Genomic DNA, 21,168 nt, shown 5'->3' with positions numbered 1-21,168 from the left:
AAACCAGGCTAGAGTGGGTTGAGAGACATTTAAGGAGGCTAGTTCTGTGAGTAGTTTTTGATATGATACCATGTTGAATGCCTTGGACATGTGAAGGAAAATAGAGGGTACCAGTTGGCCATTATTTCTGAGCTCTTTGATGTTATTGGTGAAACATATTAATGCAGTTGTGTGGCGCTGTGTTTGGGTCTAAAGCCATGGCGGGTATTAGACAGCAGGTTGCTGCTTACTAGGTAGTCTAGGAGTTGTGCGTGAACACATTTTTCGAGGATTTTAGCTAGCGAGCTTAGGGATGTATTGTTCAGAGATTTATGTGTTTATTAGTAGAGAGATGGAATAAGCGATGGCACCTGCTGACAGCCTGAGGAATTCGTTAGGGAGTAGGTCAGCAGTGCAGGTAGTGTGCTTTAGTTTGATTACAAGCTTTTTGATAGCACTGGTTTGTACTGGCCTGACAGAAAAAGAATTTGTGTTCGTTGTAGATTCAGGTGGGATTTTTAGTCTGGTGCTGCTGTTATTTTTTACTAGTGATAGTAATGAGGTTATGAAATGTTGGTTAAATTGAGTGACTATACTATCGGATGTATTTGTAGAGGTGGGAGATGGAGTAGCCGATTGACCATGATTAAGGAGTTGTTTTATGGATCTCCACATTTTTGGGGGATTGTTTTGGTGAGTTGGCTGTTGTGTAATAGGCCTTTTTCTCATTTAGGATTTGTGTTTTGGCTTGGTTTCTTAATTGACAGTAGGTGATTAAAGACGATTGTTTTTTGGTAGCTTGATAATGAGACCAAGCTCTCTCTCTCTGTGTTTGAGGAGTTGGCTGGTGTCTTTGAGTAGCCATGGTATGTGCCTTGTTTTGATGTGGATCTTCCTACGGTGTGCCTGTTTATTTAGAATATCCAGGAAAGTATTGTTGAAGTATTCAACTGCTGAGTCAAGGTAAAGGTGTTTTAGAGGGGCCCAGTTGCAATGTTGCAGAAGAAAGTTAAATGTTTCAGGGGAGAAATTTCTTTTGTTACAGATGTGTTTGAACATGGTGTTTTTTGAGGGTTAGTCTTATGTCTTATTATGTAGGTGGGATGATGTTCGTTGAGAGTGTCAGGAAGGCAGCCAGCCCTGTAATCTGGAGAGAACATGTCTGTTCGTATCCAGTCCAAAAGTGACTGCTTGTTACTGTGTTTATCAGTTCTGGTGGGGGAGTGTTCTAAAATCATGTAGATTAATGAAGGTGGTCATGTTGTCTGGGTTAAAGTCTCTCAGAATAATAGTTTCCTGATTAAAAGTGGAGGCAGACAAGTTGAGTAAGTTTTGGTGAGGGAGATGTGAACTGGAGAGATATAAGTAGTAATTATTATAACTTGCTTTTTTGAATTTAGCTGAAGGCAGGACATTAATATTTCTGAATAAGTTGCGTCTGAGGCATCGTACATCAGGTGTTCTAAATTGAATGTGTTCTTACTTACTATGGTTACATCACCACCATACCTGTGTGTTCTGTCATGTCTGAGCATACTATAATTATGGGTTAATATTTTAGTGTCTTTTATGTGTGGTTTGAGCCATATTTCTGTTATAATAATATCAGGCTGGTAGAAACTAAGGGCTGCATGGAGTTCATAAACTTTATTTAGTATACTTCTTAGGTTCATGTTTAGGATTATTAGGTCTGAACTACTGTGTTTTAGGATGCAATTGTTCTGAGATTTTGTGTTGTCTAGAGGTAGAGCTGTTGGTTGTTGGTGTAGAGGGCCTGGATTAAGGTGTGTCCACACATAGTTTAAGGTGATCCACTTTAGAGGGGAATAAGTGTGTAATTTTGGGAAGAAGTCTAGTTAATTTACAGAGCAGGTAGGGTTTTTCTTGTAGATTATTGTATCTAAGAGAGAAGAGCTCCAAGTTGGAGATGTTATAGAGGTGGGGAGATATGTAAAGTAATAGATGCTGTGGCTGGGTGGGGGTGTATTTGGGTTGTTGGGGAGGAGATGCTAGTGATGTGATAACTGTTGTAGAAGGTGGTGATAATACACTGTGGTGAGTAAGCATACTAACAACGTGTGCTGAATTAACGTTTTTGAGTTTGTGTGCTTACTTCCAACAATTTTGTTAATTTTAATCAATGAGTTTATTTATTACAAAACCACAATGACAATTCTTAAAGCTTTTAAAATCACTTTTGAGGGTCTTAAGTTCAACTTTTAGCTTTGTTCCACTGCTGCTTTAAATGTGTTGCATTTAGTATAGCATTGGCTGCTATTGCCTGTCTCCTGTTAAATCCGGGTTTGATTTGTTGGATGACAGGTATGAGTCTACATTTATGTTGGCTAGCTTAAAATGTGTCCAGCAGATGGACATCTCTTGGATTAATCCAAAATGTACCAAGTTGTGCCTTCTGTGCGTATCATAGTCTAGTGGATTTAATTGCTCAGCAAAAGCAAAATGAGCATATGCTACTGGATACTGGTAAAGCAACATGTTGGTAAGTGACTGCAAAAGAAAGCTGAGGATGAAAGGTACATTTGTAAAACTGTTGAAGAGAATCATGAGGTCATACATACCATACTTATCAGAAAATCTGTAAACGTTCTTTCTGTAAAAGTTTATTTACTGCTGTTCTTCCTAAAGAGGCACTAAATATTCTTCCATGCTGTTGGTACTTTTCTATTAGTTTTTCCCACTGCTGAATTATTACAATCACTCTTTATACTAGAGTTATTTTTACCTTGCTTTGTTATGAACAGTGTACTATATTTCTGTTTCCTCATTTTTGGAATGTGGATGAAATGTAATTCCTGTAACTTCAATACTTTTTTATTCTTTTTGAGTAGAGTGACTTTCTGTTAGATTTAGATTAGAGCTTATACCTTTAACTAGACATTCTTCATATTATGAATATTGCTTCGATCAATGTATCGCTGGTGTTATTGTGCCATACAATGACCATGAGGATGTTTTATTTTATGCTTTGTCTGTCAACAGGAATGTTTCTCTTCTAGCTGTACCTCCTAGTTACAAAATGCACAAAAATAAACATATTATTTAAAATGCATTCAAATAAAATGTGGATGAATGGATGGGTTACTGCAAATATGCCCCTGGTTTAGCACTCATGTCCCTCATGGATATAACATGCAAATGTTCTGCTCATCTGTGGGTTATTTCTTACTTAAAACGTAAGGGCTAAAAACCCTATGGGAATTATGGCTAGGATTCAAAGGATCCTCACAGATCACTATCCTAATAAGTACTCATGAACCTATGTACCTGTGTGAAGTAGAGGTAATTCACAACTCTAGCCACAGGATGGTACTGTAAATTGTTATTTATATGTTAAATATATAAGGAATGCTGTAATGGTAATATTAAAACAGATTAAAGTTGTCTTTATCCGTGTTCAGAGGAGCCCACAGAATTGAAGATGTGCTCACGTCAACATGTTTCTTCTCGGTCTTTTCAACCATTTTGTTTTTTCTGAGGTTGCATTCTCATTTTATATTTTTTCAGGTTCACCACACCAGCATATCAGATGGCTCAAGGTATGGTCTTTGCCACTGAGGAAATTAACAAGAGCCCAAATCTACTGCCGAACATCACTCTTGGTTTTGGCATTTATGATTCCTGTGATATTATTGTCAAAGCATTGGAAGGCACATTGTGGCTGCTTTCTGGACAAGTGGGCCCGGCACCAAATTACCAGTGCAGATCAAAATCCAACGTGGTAGCCATAGTTGGAGACTCACGATCACAAGTTTCAATACCAATGGCCAGAATATTGGGTCTGTATCGATATCCTCAGGTAAAGATGTTTTCCTGAAACCTTTTTTCGTATAAGACTTAGCTTGCTAATAGAAATCGATTTGGATCAGTATACACCTGTGACGTAATGGAAAGTCTAACAAAAATAAAATGAAATTTTACCTGCCAGATCTGATATGATGTGCTGGAAGACAGCAAACTAGAATTTGTATCACTTCGTGTGTCACTGTTAGAACAAAATAAAACCTAAAAATGACAGCAATAGCAAAATGTATAACTTGTGGCAATGACATTTGAAAAGAAAGTTAAGTGTTCATGTTTTGCAGTTTTCACAAAAAACGTCTATTTATTTATTTTGTTAGTTGGTTATGTATTTAATTATTTATTTGTTTATTGATTTACCTGGAAAGTCTAACTGGGTCATAAAGTGTCCATTTTCTTTGCAGGCCTGTGGAGAAAAACTGCACAGATACATCATGTAATTACAGAGAGCTCCACAATTGTGTCAAGTAATTATAAGGTGAAAGACATATGAAGAGAACTTTACAAGGAGGAACACTGATAACATTATATGGGACTAAAAATCATAACACATTAGATAAAAAATAAAGACAATTTTCAACAAAAACAGAATTGTAGCCATTTGCTTAGAAAAAAAAAATAAAGCCAGTGTCTGAAAAAAAAGTTAGGGATTAATACAAGATTGTAGTATAGGCTGTTATAGAGAAAGGTAGCTAAGAGTGGAGGCCAAAAAGCTTGGGAAGCAAGAATTAACGTAAGGACAGTAGATGTACAAAAGGTGAAACAGAAGGTGGTCAAAAGCTGACTGGGAATAGCTAGATGGCTGTAAAAACTAATGCATAAGAGTGAGCTTAGAAGAGGTCATGTTGATGAAAAATGGAATGGGGCTTTTAGCCTGGAGTGGAGCAGGACCATAGCCAGAAATTAGGTAGGTTTTCTCTAAGAAGGTGTTTGAAGGTGTGAAGGTTAAATGTGGATCTAATGGATAGCGGAATGGAATTCCTTTTTTTGGATAATCAAGAGTATGGACTATAGCCATATGATTTGTGGGCTTTGCAAATGTTTAAGAGTTGTTTATCAGTGGATCAAACTGGTCCATTGGAGAGATAGGTATGTATTTTTGAGTTTAAGGCTGGGCAGACATGGGGTTTATAGAAGATATTATGAATTATGGAAGAGGTAATAGGTAGTTTAAGCCACCTTAGAGTCATGAGGGCTATACAGTGGAGTGGTGTTGGTTGTTACAGGTGAATTTAACAACTTTTTCATACATGCTTCAAGCTTTATTTTAGCACATGTCTGGAGGTAAGTGTGGATGGGGGACCTGTACAGTGGAGAGGAGAAAAGGGAGGTACTTGCAAGAGGAGTTCTGGTGGTATTACTTAGGTTGTTTTTTGTGTCTAAAAAGCACACTTAGGTTTTGGTGCATCTTTCTTATGTTATGCTGAACATGGATGTCAAATTTAAGGTTATCATCTATTATAACTCCGAGGAGTTTGATGTAGGAAACTATTAATATTTCAGTATTGTTCAATGACAGAATTTGAAAATTAGCTTTGTCAGTCATGTGAGATTTAAGGAAAAATAGTAGCAATTTAGTTTTCTTTAAGATGAGCAATACTTGGTCTGAAAATAAACATTTATTTTTACAGTTAATCAAATGCAATGAACTGGTTATATAATATATACTGTATTAAATAATTACACTTCAAAGAAATGTCTGCACGTCAATGAAAAACATCACTCAAATAAGCATTAAGTATACATTATATCTAACTATGCATTAAATGTATTAGTGAATGTTATTATAATAAACATAACATGGTGGCTTTACACAAGTATTTGTATTTTTATACAATAAAATTGTATATATTATACATTTGAAAATGTAACTCATTGCTGTCTGCACAGTCTTTTTCTCAATAAATATATGTATGTCTTTCTTTTGACAGTCAATAAAATTTGATTGCAACTTACAGATGATTAATTGAAAGATGCACAGCAGTGGGGGGGGTGTCACATCAGTGAAGGATTTTCCATTACCAACAAATCACGGTGATACAAGGGTTGATTTTATTTTGAATGGAGGTATAGGAGACGCTCCTTCCATGGTAGGCATGGGTAATCTCTCTCCACAGCAAAAACAAGCATTCAGCATTTTGATATTCTTAAGTGGTTTGTCTGAAGATGTGTGGAATAGTGCCTTTCATATGATCGTGCTCAGTCAGGATTTAAACATCCAGGTCATTTTTTTTCTGCGTACACTATCAATTCAATAAACTATAGTTTCTGTTCTCCAAGAGAAGGCTAACGGAAATAATTCACATTCTAAGAATGATATTTCTAACAGTTAAACCAGTAATGTGACTTTGAGATAAATCTTTGAAGAATTATTTGATTTCTTGTTATAACTTTTGAATCCTGTCAATAGCGAGCACATTAATTGCTCCTTGGTCATTTTATATTCAATGCTGATAGAGCCTCTTGATTATGAATCCAAAACAAATCTGTAATCAGACTTCCCAGAATAACAAACAGGCTTTACATTGTTTGTCAAGAGATTGTTCTTTGTACGATGTACAGCATATCAGAGGCAAACTAATGTGGTCTGCATTGCTCTGAGTATCACTCATCTCTGCATTTAATTTTGATTTGAAGCTCTTTATTTAAGGTTTGATCACTTCTATTTTGTATCTTATTTTAGTATTATTTGTTTTGTTTTAAGTTTTCTGTTCTGTTGGAGTTTTAAGACTTTTTGGCTAGGATTAGTTAAAAAAGTTACCAAGAATTCCTTTGCAAAGAATTCCTTTGCAAACTGTGAATAACAGCAGCTAATTAGTGGGAGGAGCTGAGAGACAGCATTGCTATTTTATTTAGAAATATCTGTAGTTATCTGAAATGTTTGTATGGTCTGCATTGCTCTGAGTATCACTCCTCTCTGCATTTAATTTTGATTTGAAGCTCTTTATTTAAGGTGTGATCACTTCTATTTTGTATCTTATTCTAGTATTACATTTGTTTTGTTTTTAATTTTCTGTTCTGTTGGAGTTTTAAGAGTTCCCCACCCAGCTGCCCAGTATTTGTGTTCTTAAATTTGGTGGCTTTTAAGTTCCCATCTCATCAGCTTATTCTACTGAGTAGAGAGATATAATTTGGGAAGGCCCACCCCCTTAGTTTATCAACCTTAAGTTATTGTGTTTCATCCCTTCCCACTTATCCAGGAATCACTGGTTACACCAGTTTTGAGATGAGAGAGCTCAAAACAAATTGCACTTTATTCATCTGCTTTTACTGTATTTGTGTTTCTTCCTACTTTATTACTTTAGTTTGCTTTTGCTGCCTGTTCTTAAAAGTACTCAATTGCATTTATTCTATTGCATTTATTACTGCTTGTTAGTAGCCTGATTAAATTGTAACTGTTATTCTAAGCTGTTTGGTTTAAGCAATTGGGTTTCAGGCCAGTTGTTTTACATTAAGACGGTTTGTGGTCTGCACTCTTGTGGCAGTACAGGTCGCTTACATCCTTCTAAGTTGGGAGTTGCTGATTGAAGGCTTAGTGTCTGTTATTCTAAAAGTGTCTTAATTCTATTTTAAGCACTTGGGCTTCAGGCCAGTTATTTTACATTAAGAAGGTTTGTGGTCTGCACTCTTGTGGAAGGAGAGGGTAGATTCTGCCCTTCTGGGATGGGAATTTCTGGTTAAAGGCTTATTGTGCCTGCTTATTTGAACTGTTTCTTTCTGAAATTGGTGCGCCTTAATTGCTGTAGCATAAGACTAGATTCAGACCTGCTGAATCTAGTGTTGTTTGTATAACTTGAGCACTAATCCAGGCCATCTTTTTTGGAGAAGGTTCTCCTGCACCCTAGTGGCAGGAGTGTGCAGCTAGAATTTGTCTGATTGAAGACTGCTGGAACAGGGCTCAATTTTGAGCTTTTTTATTGGTTAATTGGTTAATTTGTTTAAATCAGTTTGCTTGTTTGCTACTATTATATTAAAAAAAAGTTCTAGCTTGTTTTCCCTCCTTTCCTGTTTTTAAAGTAGTCCAGATACAGATTTGCTGTATTCAGGACTGTATTGTAGTTTCTGAATTCCCCAGACCTTTCTGCATTAGAGGGTCGCCTCTCAGCTTATCAGTGGGAGTGGTAAACACTAAGTAGCCTATCTACCACAAGAGGAGTGGTTTCTAGTGTCCTTTCAACTTTCTGCTTTAAAAGCCCGTGTTTGCACAGGTTTGCATGCCATGCAGCACCACTAAGCTGGGGTAAACTATTACCAGTATCATAAAGTCTGCTCTTCAATTTTTCCCTTAGAGCTTGCTAGTTCTCCTCTCTCTTGCATTTAACTAGCTTATTCGCCGAGCACTTCATCTGGTTTCTTGTAGCAATTATTGTAGCACACATAAGAGCTAACAGCGCTAAATGTCCTATAAGTAAACAGTTTCCTGTGCTTTCTCCTATTAACCTGGTGAACTTGGGTATGGCAGTATAGCAACTGCCTCATGTCCACAGGCAATCCTCTCCTTTTACCTCCCAACACTCAGACTTGTGAGAGATGCACTTATATATCCAAACTGAAAGACATGCACTCTCCAGCCAAGACTCGATAGCTGGTCAAGAGGAGAAAGTGAACACTTGCACCACACCACATGGAACACATAGCCCTCCAGAACACCCACCATCACAGCTCTCACATAAAAACACAAACCACACACCCACCTTCATGGAGGATCTCAATAGAAATCTATCCAAACAGCAGAGACCTCCAAATCAGAAATGCACTTGACCACCATAACACAGCACAAATCACAAAACACATGAATCACTTACACAGTGTGCCCCACAACCTAAGCCCCTAAGGCAAAACAGCTTGCCCAATACACTGAACATAGGTGACTCGATAGTGAGGCACACTGATATCCCACTCACTAGGTTGAATAAGGAGAAGGTAACTGTCAGCTGTCTGTAGGGTTCCAGGATCCAACACACACACTCAGGTTACTCCACAACAAGTGCAAGTATGACTCTGTCATTGTCGATGTGGGTGTGAATGACCTGAGACATACCTCCCTAGACTATATGAAAAAAGACAAGGAGGAGCTCTCAGATTTTATGGACCAGGCAGGTATGACACTAGCCCTGAGCAGCATCCTATTCTCTCCCAGAATGATACCACAGTACAAGCAGAAAATGACTGACTTTAACAACTGGCTAAGTTTCTGTTGTCATTCTAAGGGGATCCAGTATCTGTCTGCTTGGGATGACATGACTGACAGACCTCGATGCTTTGCCAGAGATGTCCTGCATCTGTCACCCCTAAGTTTCCAGATACTGGCTAAGGCTCTTAACACCTTATAGTGCCTTTTTTTAGGCGGTGTTCCAAAGACCAAATTACCACTGTAACAGCTATAAATAAATGCAGTTTGAGGGTCATGCTGCTCAACACTAGAAGTCTAAATCTCAAGATGCACTCACTCGAAGCACTCCTCAAAATGGAGAACATCGACATTTGTGCTGTAACGGAGACCTGGTTTAAAGCACCAGAAACATCCCTGCGCTACCAGGCTATAACTCATTCCACATAACTAGATGAGATTAACTTACTACAAAATGAGATCTATGATTTATATCCTATGGATATAATTGGTGATAAGATGACACACTGTATGAAAATATTGCACTGCATGAGAAACATTTACAAGCAGCTAAAGTTGGTAAGCTGCAGAGAGATTTACAAGATTTCCAGCGAGGTGCCATTTTTTCCTGGCCCAGAGAGAGAGGTGGGGCTACAACTACATCTAGGGAGCCTGAGTCGAGATTGGCAACTGATCGACCAATGGGGACATCAATGCAGTAAATCTTAATTTGGATGTGATTCCACTATCACACAGTGAGACAGAAAATAACAATGGAAGGAGTTCTGTGAATGCAAGTGTAAAGTCATTATCAGCTGTTAATGAAAATATGATACAAGCAGATAAATGAGTGGATGTGGATGTCGCTCGTTCAGACGAGAGACTTGTAAGGCAAGATTGTTTGTTCCACTCCAGGAATGTTGAATTCCATGGACTATTCACAAATATTGGCCGATAATCATTTTTTGTTGAACAATCCCTTACCCATCAAGGAAGGCTCTAGGAGTCGAGGGTGGAAAGGCAGAGTTCAGCGCTTGAACAGCATGAACAGTTCTCTCAATCAAGGGAAGACTTGGAAACGAGACAAACAGGTTTAGTTATCAATATTTCTTTGCATATATTAACTGAAGCACAAATGTTTTTGTTAGCAAAAGGCTTGAACTTTATTCCAGTTCAGCAAGCAAACTTGGTTGATGTCCTCAGGGACTTGAAACTTCTGGTAGAACATTAACTTTAAGAATTATGTTTCGAGGTACTGATGAGCAAAGTGATATTTTTAAGAAACCAAGTACATATGTTCCACCATCACATCCAACTGTTGTAGCATTTATCGACATCTGTGATAAACAGATTAGAGATGCATTTTTAAAAGAAACTAAACCTTGTTATTATAATATGTCTTCAATTGAATATAATGCATTATGTGAACTGAAAGAAATGTCTTTTATTGAAAACAGACCTGCTGATAAGGGAGGGAGGTGTGATAGTACTTGATAAAGAGTTATACATACAGAAAATGCAATGTTTATTGAATGATGCGGAGACATATGGTCGCATACCTAGTTGTTGTTGTTGTTGTCTTTCGGCTTTTCCTGGTTAGGGGTCACCACAGCGGAACTCCGGATCGCTAATGATTGGCAGTAGATTTTGATGAACGCCAAGGTGCCAGCTCGACGTTCAACCTTCAACGAAGGCACGCCCATTTATGCATGTCTTTCGAACGCCCACCCAACTGTGGGGAGGACATGCAGACTCCACACAGAAGGCACTCCCTGCACTCCAGCTGAGAATCAAATGGGAGAACCTCTTGCTGTGAGGCAACAATGCTACTGTTGCACCACCGCGGATGTCATAGTCCCATACCTTTAATGTTGTGAAAGATATTATTGATAAAATCTCACTCCTAATTTTTGATTTATTAATTACAAAGATGATTTCTGAACCATTGTTTGATTATTTTAATGTAGGACATCTGCTGGTTCCGAGTATGTATGGTCTACCCAAAGTGCACAAACACCTAACTGTACCACCAATGCAACCGATAGTCTCTAGTAAGGGATGGGTGACCAAACCTCTCTCTATCTTTGTTGAGAAGAATCTACACCCTTTATTGGATGATTGTGAAACTATATTAAAAGATACTGGAAAATTTCTACAGAATTTATATGTCAGAACAAAGTATATCAATGTCGAGTATCTGCTGGTAACTTTGGATACAGAATCATTCATGGTTATACTCAATACAAGGGGTATTGACAGTATTTGAGAGTTTCTGAATGATAGAGGCTATAATCCCGATAAGACAAGGTTGATATGTGCTCTACTGGAAATTATTCTTGAGAATAATGTGTTTGTGTTTGGTTGTGATTTTTATTTGCAAAAGGTTGGCATGGCTATGGGCACAGCTTGTGCCAATAGCCACACCAACCTAGCATTAGCACAATGGGAGACCAACTATGTTTTAGGGAATGAGACTTAGAGAAGTTCAATAATTTGGTATGCACTTTTTTTTTTTTTTAAAACTTTATTTTTTATTTTTATAATAAAAATAAAACCATGCATACTATGATGGTACAAGCAATAAGAGTTACGGCAATGCAACACACATAATGGTTTACAGCAATATAAGTACATGAGAGGGACAAAAAGACATGTTTATAATGATCTTAAAAAGAAATACAATCTCTTGCAGTATACATGGTACACAAACTAACAACTTAACCCAAACTAAACACTATTTACAAAGCTACCAGTGTTGGACAGGGAGGGAGGCAGCAGTGAAGCTATTTATACGGTTAGGTAGTAGCAGCCCTACTTGGCTTGTAGTAGGATAGATAGACCCTTCAGAACAAGGGATATGGTATGTAGAGAGAGTAGGAAGGTAAGAAAAAGGAGAAAGAAAAGGGGAAAGGGCACAAGAGAGGTTTGTAGGTTAACCATATCTTAGTCACATAAGATTACTTCGAACAGGCTTTTCCAAAGTTTACTGAAGTAGGCTCTTTTCTTGGGTCCGTTATTATGAACTTCTGTGCTGAGATATATTTGGTGGCCATAGTCTTAAATCAACATAATTTGGTGCGATCCAGCCAATTATGGGTAATATAGAGTTTTATAAGGAAACACAGCGTTATTAGGATATGAAGATGAAGCTTGGGCAGACCATGGGAGGAATATTTAGAATAGCCGTTTCCCATGAGAGGGTGGAGCTATAGTAGCCCATTTTTGAGACGCACTTTGAGAGAACACCAGAGTTTGTAAGAGTTATTGCAGTGCCACATAATGTGTAGAAGATCAGCTTTAGCACCTGGACAGCATGTACATAACGGAGAGCTATTAGGGTTGAATTTGTGGATTCTTGTGGGGTAAGGTATGCATTGTTATTCAACATCAGTTGAGTGTAGAGAAGTTTCTTAAAGGGGATAATTCAATGCTAGTTTTATGGCTAGTATTTTTGGTCCTCCGTAATCTGGTGGTTTTGATTGTCCCAATATTTGGAGAGTAGGCAGTTTCCTTTGTAGAGTAGGGGTGTAATAGTTTGTAGGACGAAGAAATTGTTTTATTATTGCTAGCCAGTGTATTGATAATTAGATTTAGTTTATCCATTAGCTGTATGTCGGGGCTGTATTGATGGTTTGTGAAGAGATGAGTTCCCTGAGTTGACGTAGTATTACTGAGTATTTGTTGTTAACCTTGAGTGTTAATCAAGTTCGCAAGTGACAGGGATTTGTATTTAAGAATATCCCAAACTTTAAGGTCTTTGATGTGGGGAAGTCAGCAAGGTCTACCATCTTATTGTTAATTTTAAGATTTGGGTTGAGGTGTAATGGTTGAAAAAGGGTAATATAGATTGAAGATTGATGTCTTTAATCAGGTTTTGAAAGAGTTTTATTTGGTGTTTCAGCAAAGAGAATAATTTTAAGCTATTCAAAGAAGTGGATGATAAGAAGGAATAGCCTTAGGATTAATTTTGTTAGATAGGATATGTTTGTGCCATATCTTTAACCACGCTGGGTTATGGGTTTGGGTTTTGTTGTTCATGTTCACAATGGACCACAGTCTGTTAGAGCTAATGATCAGATAGTACAGCTGGAAGTTTGGGAGGCCCACCCCACCTTTCTCCTTGGGAAGACTTAGCTTGGAAGAAGAGATCCTGACATTCTTAGGGAACCAGAGAAATTTGATCAATGTTTTTTCAATCTGTGAGAAAAGGTTGTTGGATATAATTGTATTTGTCGCACTAAATTGATATAGGAGTCTAGGGAGAACATTCATTTTCACAATAGCTACTTTTGAGAGAAATGATAGATTCAATAACTTCCACCTTTGTAGGTCTTGACAGATGATTGACCATGATTTTAACAGATTGTTTTGAATCATAGAGGCTTGGTTGTGTTCAAAGTTGACGCCGAGGTACTTGAGGCTGTATGTGATGTGAAAGGGGGATTCAGGGAAGAAAAAGGGTTTATGCGCTTCAGGATTTATTGGGAGAATATGTGATTTTTTATCATTGACTTGGTAGCCAGAGGCCTCAGAGAAGGAGGAGATTGCTTTTAATATTTTTGGCAGGTCTGTGTTAGGGTATTGGAAGTAGAGATTTAGATCATCAGCGAAGGCTGAAAGTGCTACTTGAGTGTTTAGGATTTTTGGAATATTATGAAATGTATTTTGAGTAAGAAATAAGAAAAAAGGTTCAATAAATAGATTAAAGAGAAAGGGGGAGAGTGGACAACCTTGCCTTGTGCCATTAGTAATCTGGATAGGATTGGATCTTTTTTTATTTATATAGAGATATGTGTATGAGTTTGAATAGAGAGTTCTGATCATAACTAGGAAGGATGTGGGTATATTAAAAGTGCTAACGTGGAGAAGAGGAATTCCCAGTTTACCCTGTCGAATGCTTTTGATGCGTCTAAGGTTAAGGCATATAGCGGGTTTTTCTCTTTTTTGGTAAACTGGATAAGAGAGTCTAGTGTTAATGTATTGTCCCATGTATGTCTATTGGACATGAACCCAGCTTGGTCAGGTGATATTAAGTATGGTAATACCTGTTTAAGTCTATTGGCTAAAATGGCAGAGAAAATTTTGATATCAACATTTATAAGCTTAGATGGGTCTGTAGTTATGCTGGTCTGTTTTTCTTTATTGTTTTTAAGTAGTAAGATTGTTTTGAATTGTTCCAATGTATGTCAGTAATTCCATGATTCACTATGAAGTTAAATACTTCTAGGAGGATAGGGGCAATTTTGAGTTAAAAGTTTTGAAAAAATTAGTAGTGAAGCCGTCCGGCCCGGGATTTGCCTATTTTGAGTTTTTTAATAGCGTTTTGAACCTCTTTCAAATTAAACGGAGCTGGTTGTTTGGATATTTTCCCCTGGGTGAGAGATGGGAAGTTGATTGAATTAAGAAATTTATCCATCTGCAGTCTAGAATTGTTGTGTTTGTTATTGCTATAAATGTCCAGTATATGTCATAGAAGAGCTTGATAATCTCGCAGTCTGTTTTGTAGATTTCCCTTTATGTTGTAAAATGGAAATTGTTGGAGCACCGCTATTGTTTTGAGTATTCTAGCCAGTGTTCTAGATGGGATTTGTGCCCATTCAGAGTATGTTGCAATTTGTCTTTGTTCCTGTATCGGTAGTTGTATAAATGTAGCCCACATAGTTCTTTATGTGTAGTATTGATCATTTCCTCTAGTTTGGAGTCGGGATGTGTTTTAAATTCTCTTTCCAGGGATGCTAGCCTTAGAGTAAGAGCCGATTCTTTCCTTTTATTAAGCTTATTAAAGAATGCGGTTTTACTAATCAGATACCCTCTTAGTTCAGCCTTGCAGGCCGCCATTGTATGTCTAGCTATCTGAGAACAACCAAACCCTGCGATATAATTCCGACAATGTCCTATTAATTCTCTACCACTTCTTTGTGTTTTAATAAGTTGTTGTTAAAGGACCAGTCTGCCGGGAGGTACGGATGTGAAGATAATCCTAAGGAGATTTTTGCATGATCCGATAATAACCTAGGTTCACATCTTAGTGTAATCTTGAATTTAGAAAGGAATTTAGAGATTAGGAAGAAGTCTAGACGTGACCATGATTTGTGGCAGTGGGAATAAAAAGTGTACATACTGCTTTTAGCTACATCCGCACCAAAGACAATAGTATCCATGAGATTAAAGTCCGCCATTAGTTCTTCCAGAGCAGTAGAGGCTTGGTAGTTATATGAGGGTGAGTTACTGGTACGGTCTAAGCTGGGATTTATAACTGTATTCCAGTCTCCTCCAATAATAAAAAGGTGATCAGGGAATGAGCTAAGGATATTGTAAATATCCATGATGAAGAGGTGTTGTTGGGTGCATGGACCATATCGTACGCTCAGAAATAAAACGGGTTTAGTAGAATCCGGAACTATGGATGTAAAATAACACCACCTACCGTATTTATCGGACTTAGCGCCTATGATGTTGCCCTGGAATTGTCTCTTAATTAGGATTGCTACTCCCTTAGAGTTTGAACTATCGCCCCCGCTCATTATAGTCCTGATCCATTTTTTTTGGAAGTTTTTCCCAGCATTCTTTGGGTAGATGTGTCTCCTGTAAGTAACATATACTAGCCTGAGATTTAAAGAAAAGATGTAGTATTAGGTTTTTCTCAGCATTCTGTAAGCCTTTAACGTTCCAACAGTCTATTTGCCAGCTACTGAATTCCTTAGTTTAATTTGTGTTATTGAAGAGTGGAATAAAAGGGAGATTATTGTTATACCTACATGTAATACGGTTTGTTTAGGAGGATTTATTTTTGGGTATAAGTGAGGAAGCGAAAAACTTGATATATCTTTAACACTGCCTTTTTGAAGAGATTATCATTGAGACAGAAGGTAGCCCACAACTTCTTCAGACTAACCCCAGTGCCTAACCACCCATACTCCTTGTATGAAGAAGTATATATACATATAAACATTAACCTAAACTTTACTATACATATGTACAAAATATACCTTTTCCAAAACATAACCTACCTAGAATCCTTACTACATCGCCCACTGAGCTTCTAAGACTGAATACTATTTGATATGCAGTTTAGATAGCTTGTGGCATGGTCTGTGGTAGAGTAGAATGAAGTAGCGGATGTATATGACAGCATGCCATCACAAGGGTGTATACTCACGGAGTCCATCTATTTACAAATATATGTGTGGTTTTAGTGACTAATATTATGCTACAGACGCTTTTGACTTGACAGTAGAAGGACTTAGCACAGCTAGGTAGTCTAAAAGAAAGACTCTGTCTGAGACAAGTGTTTATGTATGGTGCCCTTACTCAAGCAGCTAGTTATGTTAACGCCAAAGCGCCCCCATATTCACATGAAAGGAGAAGAAGGGGATCCAATGCTATAAGTATGTATATTAATTGGCTCGGTAAAACAGCTTTCTCCTTTGCTGCCAGAGTATATGACATATGTATCTGGCTGCCCAACTTAAATAGAGTTTCTTGACACTACCCTGTACCCTTACTCTTTAAAAACTTAGTTTGTATTCCATGGGTATAGCCTTCTCTAGACACAAAACTAGGGTCCGCTTACAATCTTGACCTGTACTGCAAGCAACATATTGTATAATAGTGAATACCTTTAGAACAAGGCTCTTAACAGACTCTCAGACACTACATAATTAAAGTAAGTGTAGCAGTCAGGGACTGACTAGGAATACCTTTAGTATTCTTTAGTTGTATTTAGTATTACTATATGACTATAGGTATGGGGCTTAAGCAATAATGCCTGTACCTGATATAGCAGTATTACTCAATCTGATATTAGAATTTTCCTAATACAAGCTTTAATACCAAGAGGCAATGTTTACTTTTATTTTATATTGTTTTGCACAGTCCAGCACGTGCATTACTATAGGCTTAGTGGATGTAAAATGACTGAGGAGTTGCAGCATTCATACGTGTTGCACGCATATCTAGACTTTACATGTGCTGCATACCAAATAACGTTAATGTGACTCTGTACACCACAGGGGAGGCATTAGGCCTCTTAGCAACACCATCGTGGAACTGATTAGACCTGTATGGGGGCAAGTTTGAAATTTTATATTGTAGGAGCACACAGTCCATTATGGGAAGAGTTCAAACTTCTTGGACAGAAAGCAGAGTAGCACCCATATGGTTGTTTATCATGTCACTTAGAGAGGATATTATGCCAGGGACCCTAACCTTTCATAGGTGATTCAGTATACATAACTATAATATATACATACATAAATATCTTACATTTTTATTAGGGACAAACCAAAAAATATGGGGCAAAAAACCTGGAGATTCTGGGCAGTTAGGATGTATGAAACTGGTATACCTGGGATGGGATCTGGTTAAGGTTGACATATTTGGTACTGGTAAAACTTGACAAAGCCTTTTACCATTTCAGAAAGTAAATGTGCTTTGCACAGCAATAGTGTAATGTACTAAATTCAATACAAAAGTAAATACATAGAGTTCTGCAGGTGATACAACATAGTTTGATACATTCATATTGTTCTTCCAACCTGTTTGAGCTATTACACTAAGTAAGCACAATGAACTAAAATTATACTGAGTAGATTGAAACAAGAAAGAACAAAAAAAACAAAACAGGAGAGAAGAAAAAGAAACACAAAAAACAAATATTTGCATAGTTTCCTGCATTGTATGCTTCATAATTTCCCTGAATCAAGTTTTTGTTGGTTTCAACAATAGTATGTATACTGAGACGAATAGCTGTACCTTCCCCAGAGAACTGTGTGCAAATGGAGGACTTATCCGTTTTTCCTTTTTTTACCTCTGTGTATAAAATGCTTAGACTTGTGCTTTGTGCGCTACTGCTAGAATGCAAAGGATTCTTTCCATCAGGCTGTCTCAATGTTTAAACTTAATGCCTCTCAGCGTACAAATTATAAGAGCCAAAATACTATTTGACAACAGATTTTACATGTACATAGTAAATCCACTTGACGCTATCAGCAGCTTGGGAAAAATAAACTTGAAAATGGGTTGGCTCACAGAATGACTCGTGTCTGACAAGCTAACAGGATTGTAGTGCTTCACTGATTTCTGCACGGTTACCGGAGGTTAACAGTGTTATATGAGGCGCAAGGAAGCAGAAGCGCTTCAGAGCGGAGGTCCATAGCTGCCCTAAGCGCCTGACAGCAAGCCCTGCTTACCGTTTGCCTGTTTACGCCGGATTCATCACTTAGCAGTTGCTTGGAAGGTTGTCTGCGTGATTGTTGGATTGTAGGGAGGCATGATGTTGGGCTAGGGAGTTGTATGCATTCCTGAAGGATCGCATTCGAGGATTATTGATGTGCCCCATGTATGTTGCAGCAGTGACATGTGTTGCGCCAAAGGAGACCCACCTGGAAACATCCGCGAAAGAGTTTGTATCTGACGCCATCAACAAGAGAGGGCTTTGATACTTTTGTACAGGTAAGTGAAGGAGTACTTGTTTGTTTAAATTAAATTAGAGTCGGTAGATTTGTTGAGCTTTCCAGTGCGTATATGAGAAACATTGTATTATTCTGATATTTAGCTCTGTGAAGGAGTCGCTAGCGTTAATATAGCTTCAGGAAGTAGGAACTTTGTTGAAAGCCTTAATAAAGGCTGTTTTTGCATCATTTTGAGAGTTAATCGAGTATCTCACTTCATTGCTATAGAATATCAGGTTGGAAGGATATCTCATTTGAAAACGTATGTTTCTTTTGATTAAATCTGCACAAAACGGAGCCAATTTTTGTCTGTTTTCTTTGATGCTTGCAGGTAAGTCTTGCGAAAAATATATTTTATGCTTGTTCCAGACTAGGGATTTATGTTTTTTTGCAGCATTTAATATTTTTTGTGTTACTTGGTAGTTGAGCAGCTTAACATAGACTTGACGGGGGTCTGAGGTGTCTTGCCTTCTCCGGAGAGCTCTGTGGGCCCTTTCAATGATAATCTCAGGTATCTCACCGTCAATTTGTAGTAGAGACTCAAGATTTGCTTTGCAGTAGTAATTAGGTTTTGATTGTCATAGCTCTCAGGATACCTCTGATCAGAATATTGTTTCTCCGACTTCTTGCCTCCAGATCTGTTATTTTCATTTGGATTTCTGTTATAACTGTGGATTTAGCACTAAGCTCTTCAGTAAGGGTTTGAATTTGAGATTCATTTGTCTGTATTTTTTGTTCAAGAGTGCCCACTCTTTCAGCAATCTGAGTGACAGATTTACTAATGCTTGAAAGTTGTTAGTTCTGGATGGCTGCATGTATGGGTTGTAGGGCCTGTTTTAATTCATCCATGTGGAAGGCAGAGGCCTCAGTAATGGCACTAGTGTTTTTGTTAGGTTCCAGATGTTGTTTATTGGTTTTTTGCCTTTTGGAGGTATTCTCTTTTTCTGGTGAGAAGATTATTGAAGATTTAGCTTTTGTTGTCTGTGTTTCCATTATAATAGGGTCATTTGAAGATTTTGCTGTCTAGCCATGTGGTCTTCAGAGTACTGCAGTAAATTGAGGCCTTCTGGAACACAGTAAGTACAAGACTTAGAAAGCTGATATAGTATATACAGTTGGTTTAGACACTTTCTTTATAGCTGCAAGTCCTGAATGGTTTGATTTTTGATGCTGTAGTCGATTCCTTTACTCGATAGAACGTCCCTAAGCTTTTGAGAGATATAAAGATTGAGGTAAAACTAATAAGGTAGGGAGCTCAGTGTAGATGCAGTTCACCAGGCGACCACCATCTTGGAATGATATTCAGTATTATGGTATGCACTTTTTGTGGATGATATTTTCTTATTATGGCAACGCACTGAAGAGAGATTAAGAGAATTCATCAACTATTTGCATACCACAACAGATTTTTTAAAATTCATTTATAAATATTCATCTGAAGAATTAGAATTCCTTGATGTGACAATTAATAGGAATCAATTAAATAAGATAGAAACAAGTTTATACAGGAAACCTGTGAGAAAGAATAATTTGTTGCATAATAGAAGCATGCACCCTAAACATGTTAAGTTTAATGTACTAAAAGGTCAGGTATATAAGATTATGTGATTACATAATGAAGATTTGAAGCTTGAATCGGCACTTTCTAGTGTTAAACAAGAATTCCTTGACAGAGGTTATAGGGAGAAAGACATAGATAAATGCATAAATGAAGCATAGAAAGAAAGATACAATAAATGTAAACCCTACTATAATGGAGATGTAGTTCAACTGGATAATGTCGATAATAGGGTTGAAAGTATAGGCCCTCTTTTGCAAGGTTCACCTAATAATGCTATGAGAGTAGCTCTATCATATTCCAGTGATGTTAATATAGTATGTGAAGTTATTAAGAGAAACTGGAATATCTTAACTACTATAGATGAGTTGAAAGATGTCGTAGAAGAAAGACCACGATTCTTTTTTCATAACAAGTGCCTTAAGAGGCATTTATGTTATAGGCCTAGTACTGAAAGGAAGTTTATACAATCTGATAGCTTAGGGACATATGCCTGCAGAAATTGTTTGACATGTAGTCATATTTTTGCAGGGAGACAGTTTGTGCATCCACAGCTAGGTTTCAAGATTGAATTAAGCTTTTATGCAGATTATAAGACTAGAAATCTTATACACTTTGGTTTTTGCACTGTATGTTTTATGTTCTATGTATGCAAAATGAATCGTTCTTTAAAAGACAGAATATTAGAACATTTTAGAGATATTAAGAATGGTAAAGAGATGAATGCCTTAGCTCAACATGTTGCTGAAGAAGGTAGAGGCCATGTTTTTACATTTTTTGTATTGGAAATTTTGAATGAAGGGATGAGAGGGGGTGATTTTAGAAATCTTAATGAGGCAGCTGAACAAAAGTGGATACTTTTGTTTCATGCTGATAAACCTCCCAGTTTGAATAATAAGATGCTCCTTAAGCCCTTTTTAAAAGCCAAGGCACTTAAACATTAAACAGAAATATTAGTATAGACATGTTTTTATGTCATACATTTTCCTATGTATGTTTTTAAGTTTGAATATTGGCATTGTGTCTTTAATTTAAATGGTTTCATTTACTTGTTAAACCTGCATAGTTGTGATTAATTGAGGTTATTATTTGATTGGCTCTTAATTTGTATTTAGGTTAAGTTGGTTTTATCCTTGTGTAGTCTGATGAAGTGGTCAGTAGAACTGTGAAAGCTCTTACTATCAAATAAATATTTTCTTTTTATGCCAGCCGTGTGTAACCAGAGTTTTTGATACTTTATCTTTTATTGT

At 37.3% G+C, this 21,168-nt stretch overlaps 1 protein-coding gene across 1 annotated transcript in view; it reads left to right on the top strand.

The window, feature by feature from the left end:
* LOC122814491 (extracellular calcium-sensing receptor-like) overlaps nt 1-21,168 on the top strand; it is a 130,351-nt gene that overhangs the window by 19,685 nt on the left and 89,498 nt on the right. The window contains exon 2 of the mRNA XM_044087066.1: nt 3,505-3,796. Within this exon, the coding sequence (XP_043943001.1) occupies nt 3,505-3,796 (292 nt within the window). The remainder of the gene's footprint in view (nt 1-3,504; nt 3,797-21,168) is intronic.

Source organism: Protopterus annectens, chromosome 10.part0 (assembly GCF_019279795.1).
Source record: "Protopterus annectens isolate FY-2018-M chromosome 10.part0, PAN1.0, whole genome shotgun sequence".
Taxonomy (NCBI): Eukaryota; Metazoa; Chordata; order Ceratodontiformes; family Protopteridae; genus Protopterus; species Protopterus annectens.
This window is presented reverse-complemented; position numbering and strand designations above follow the sequence as displayed.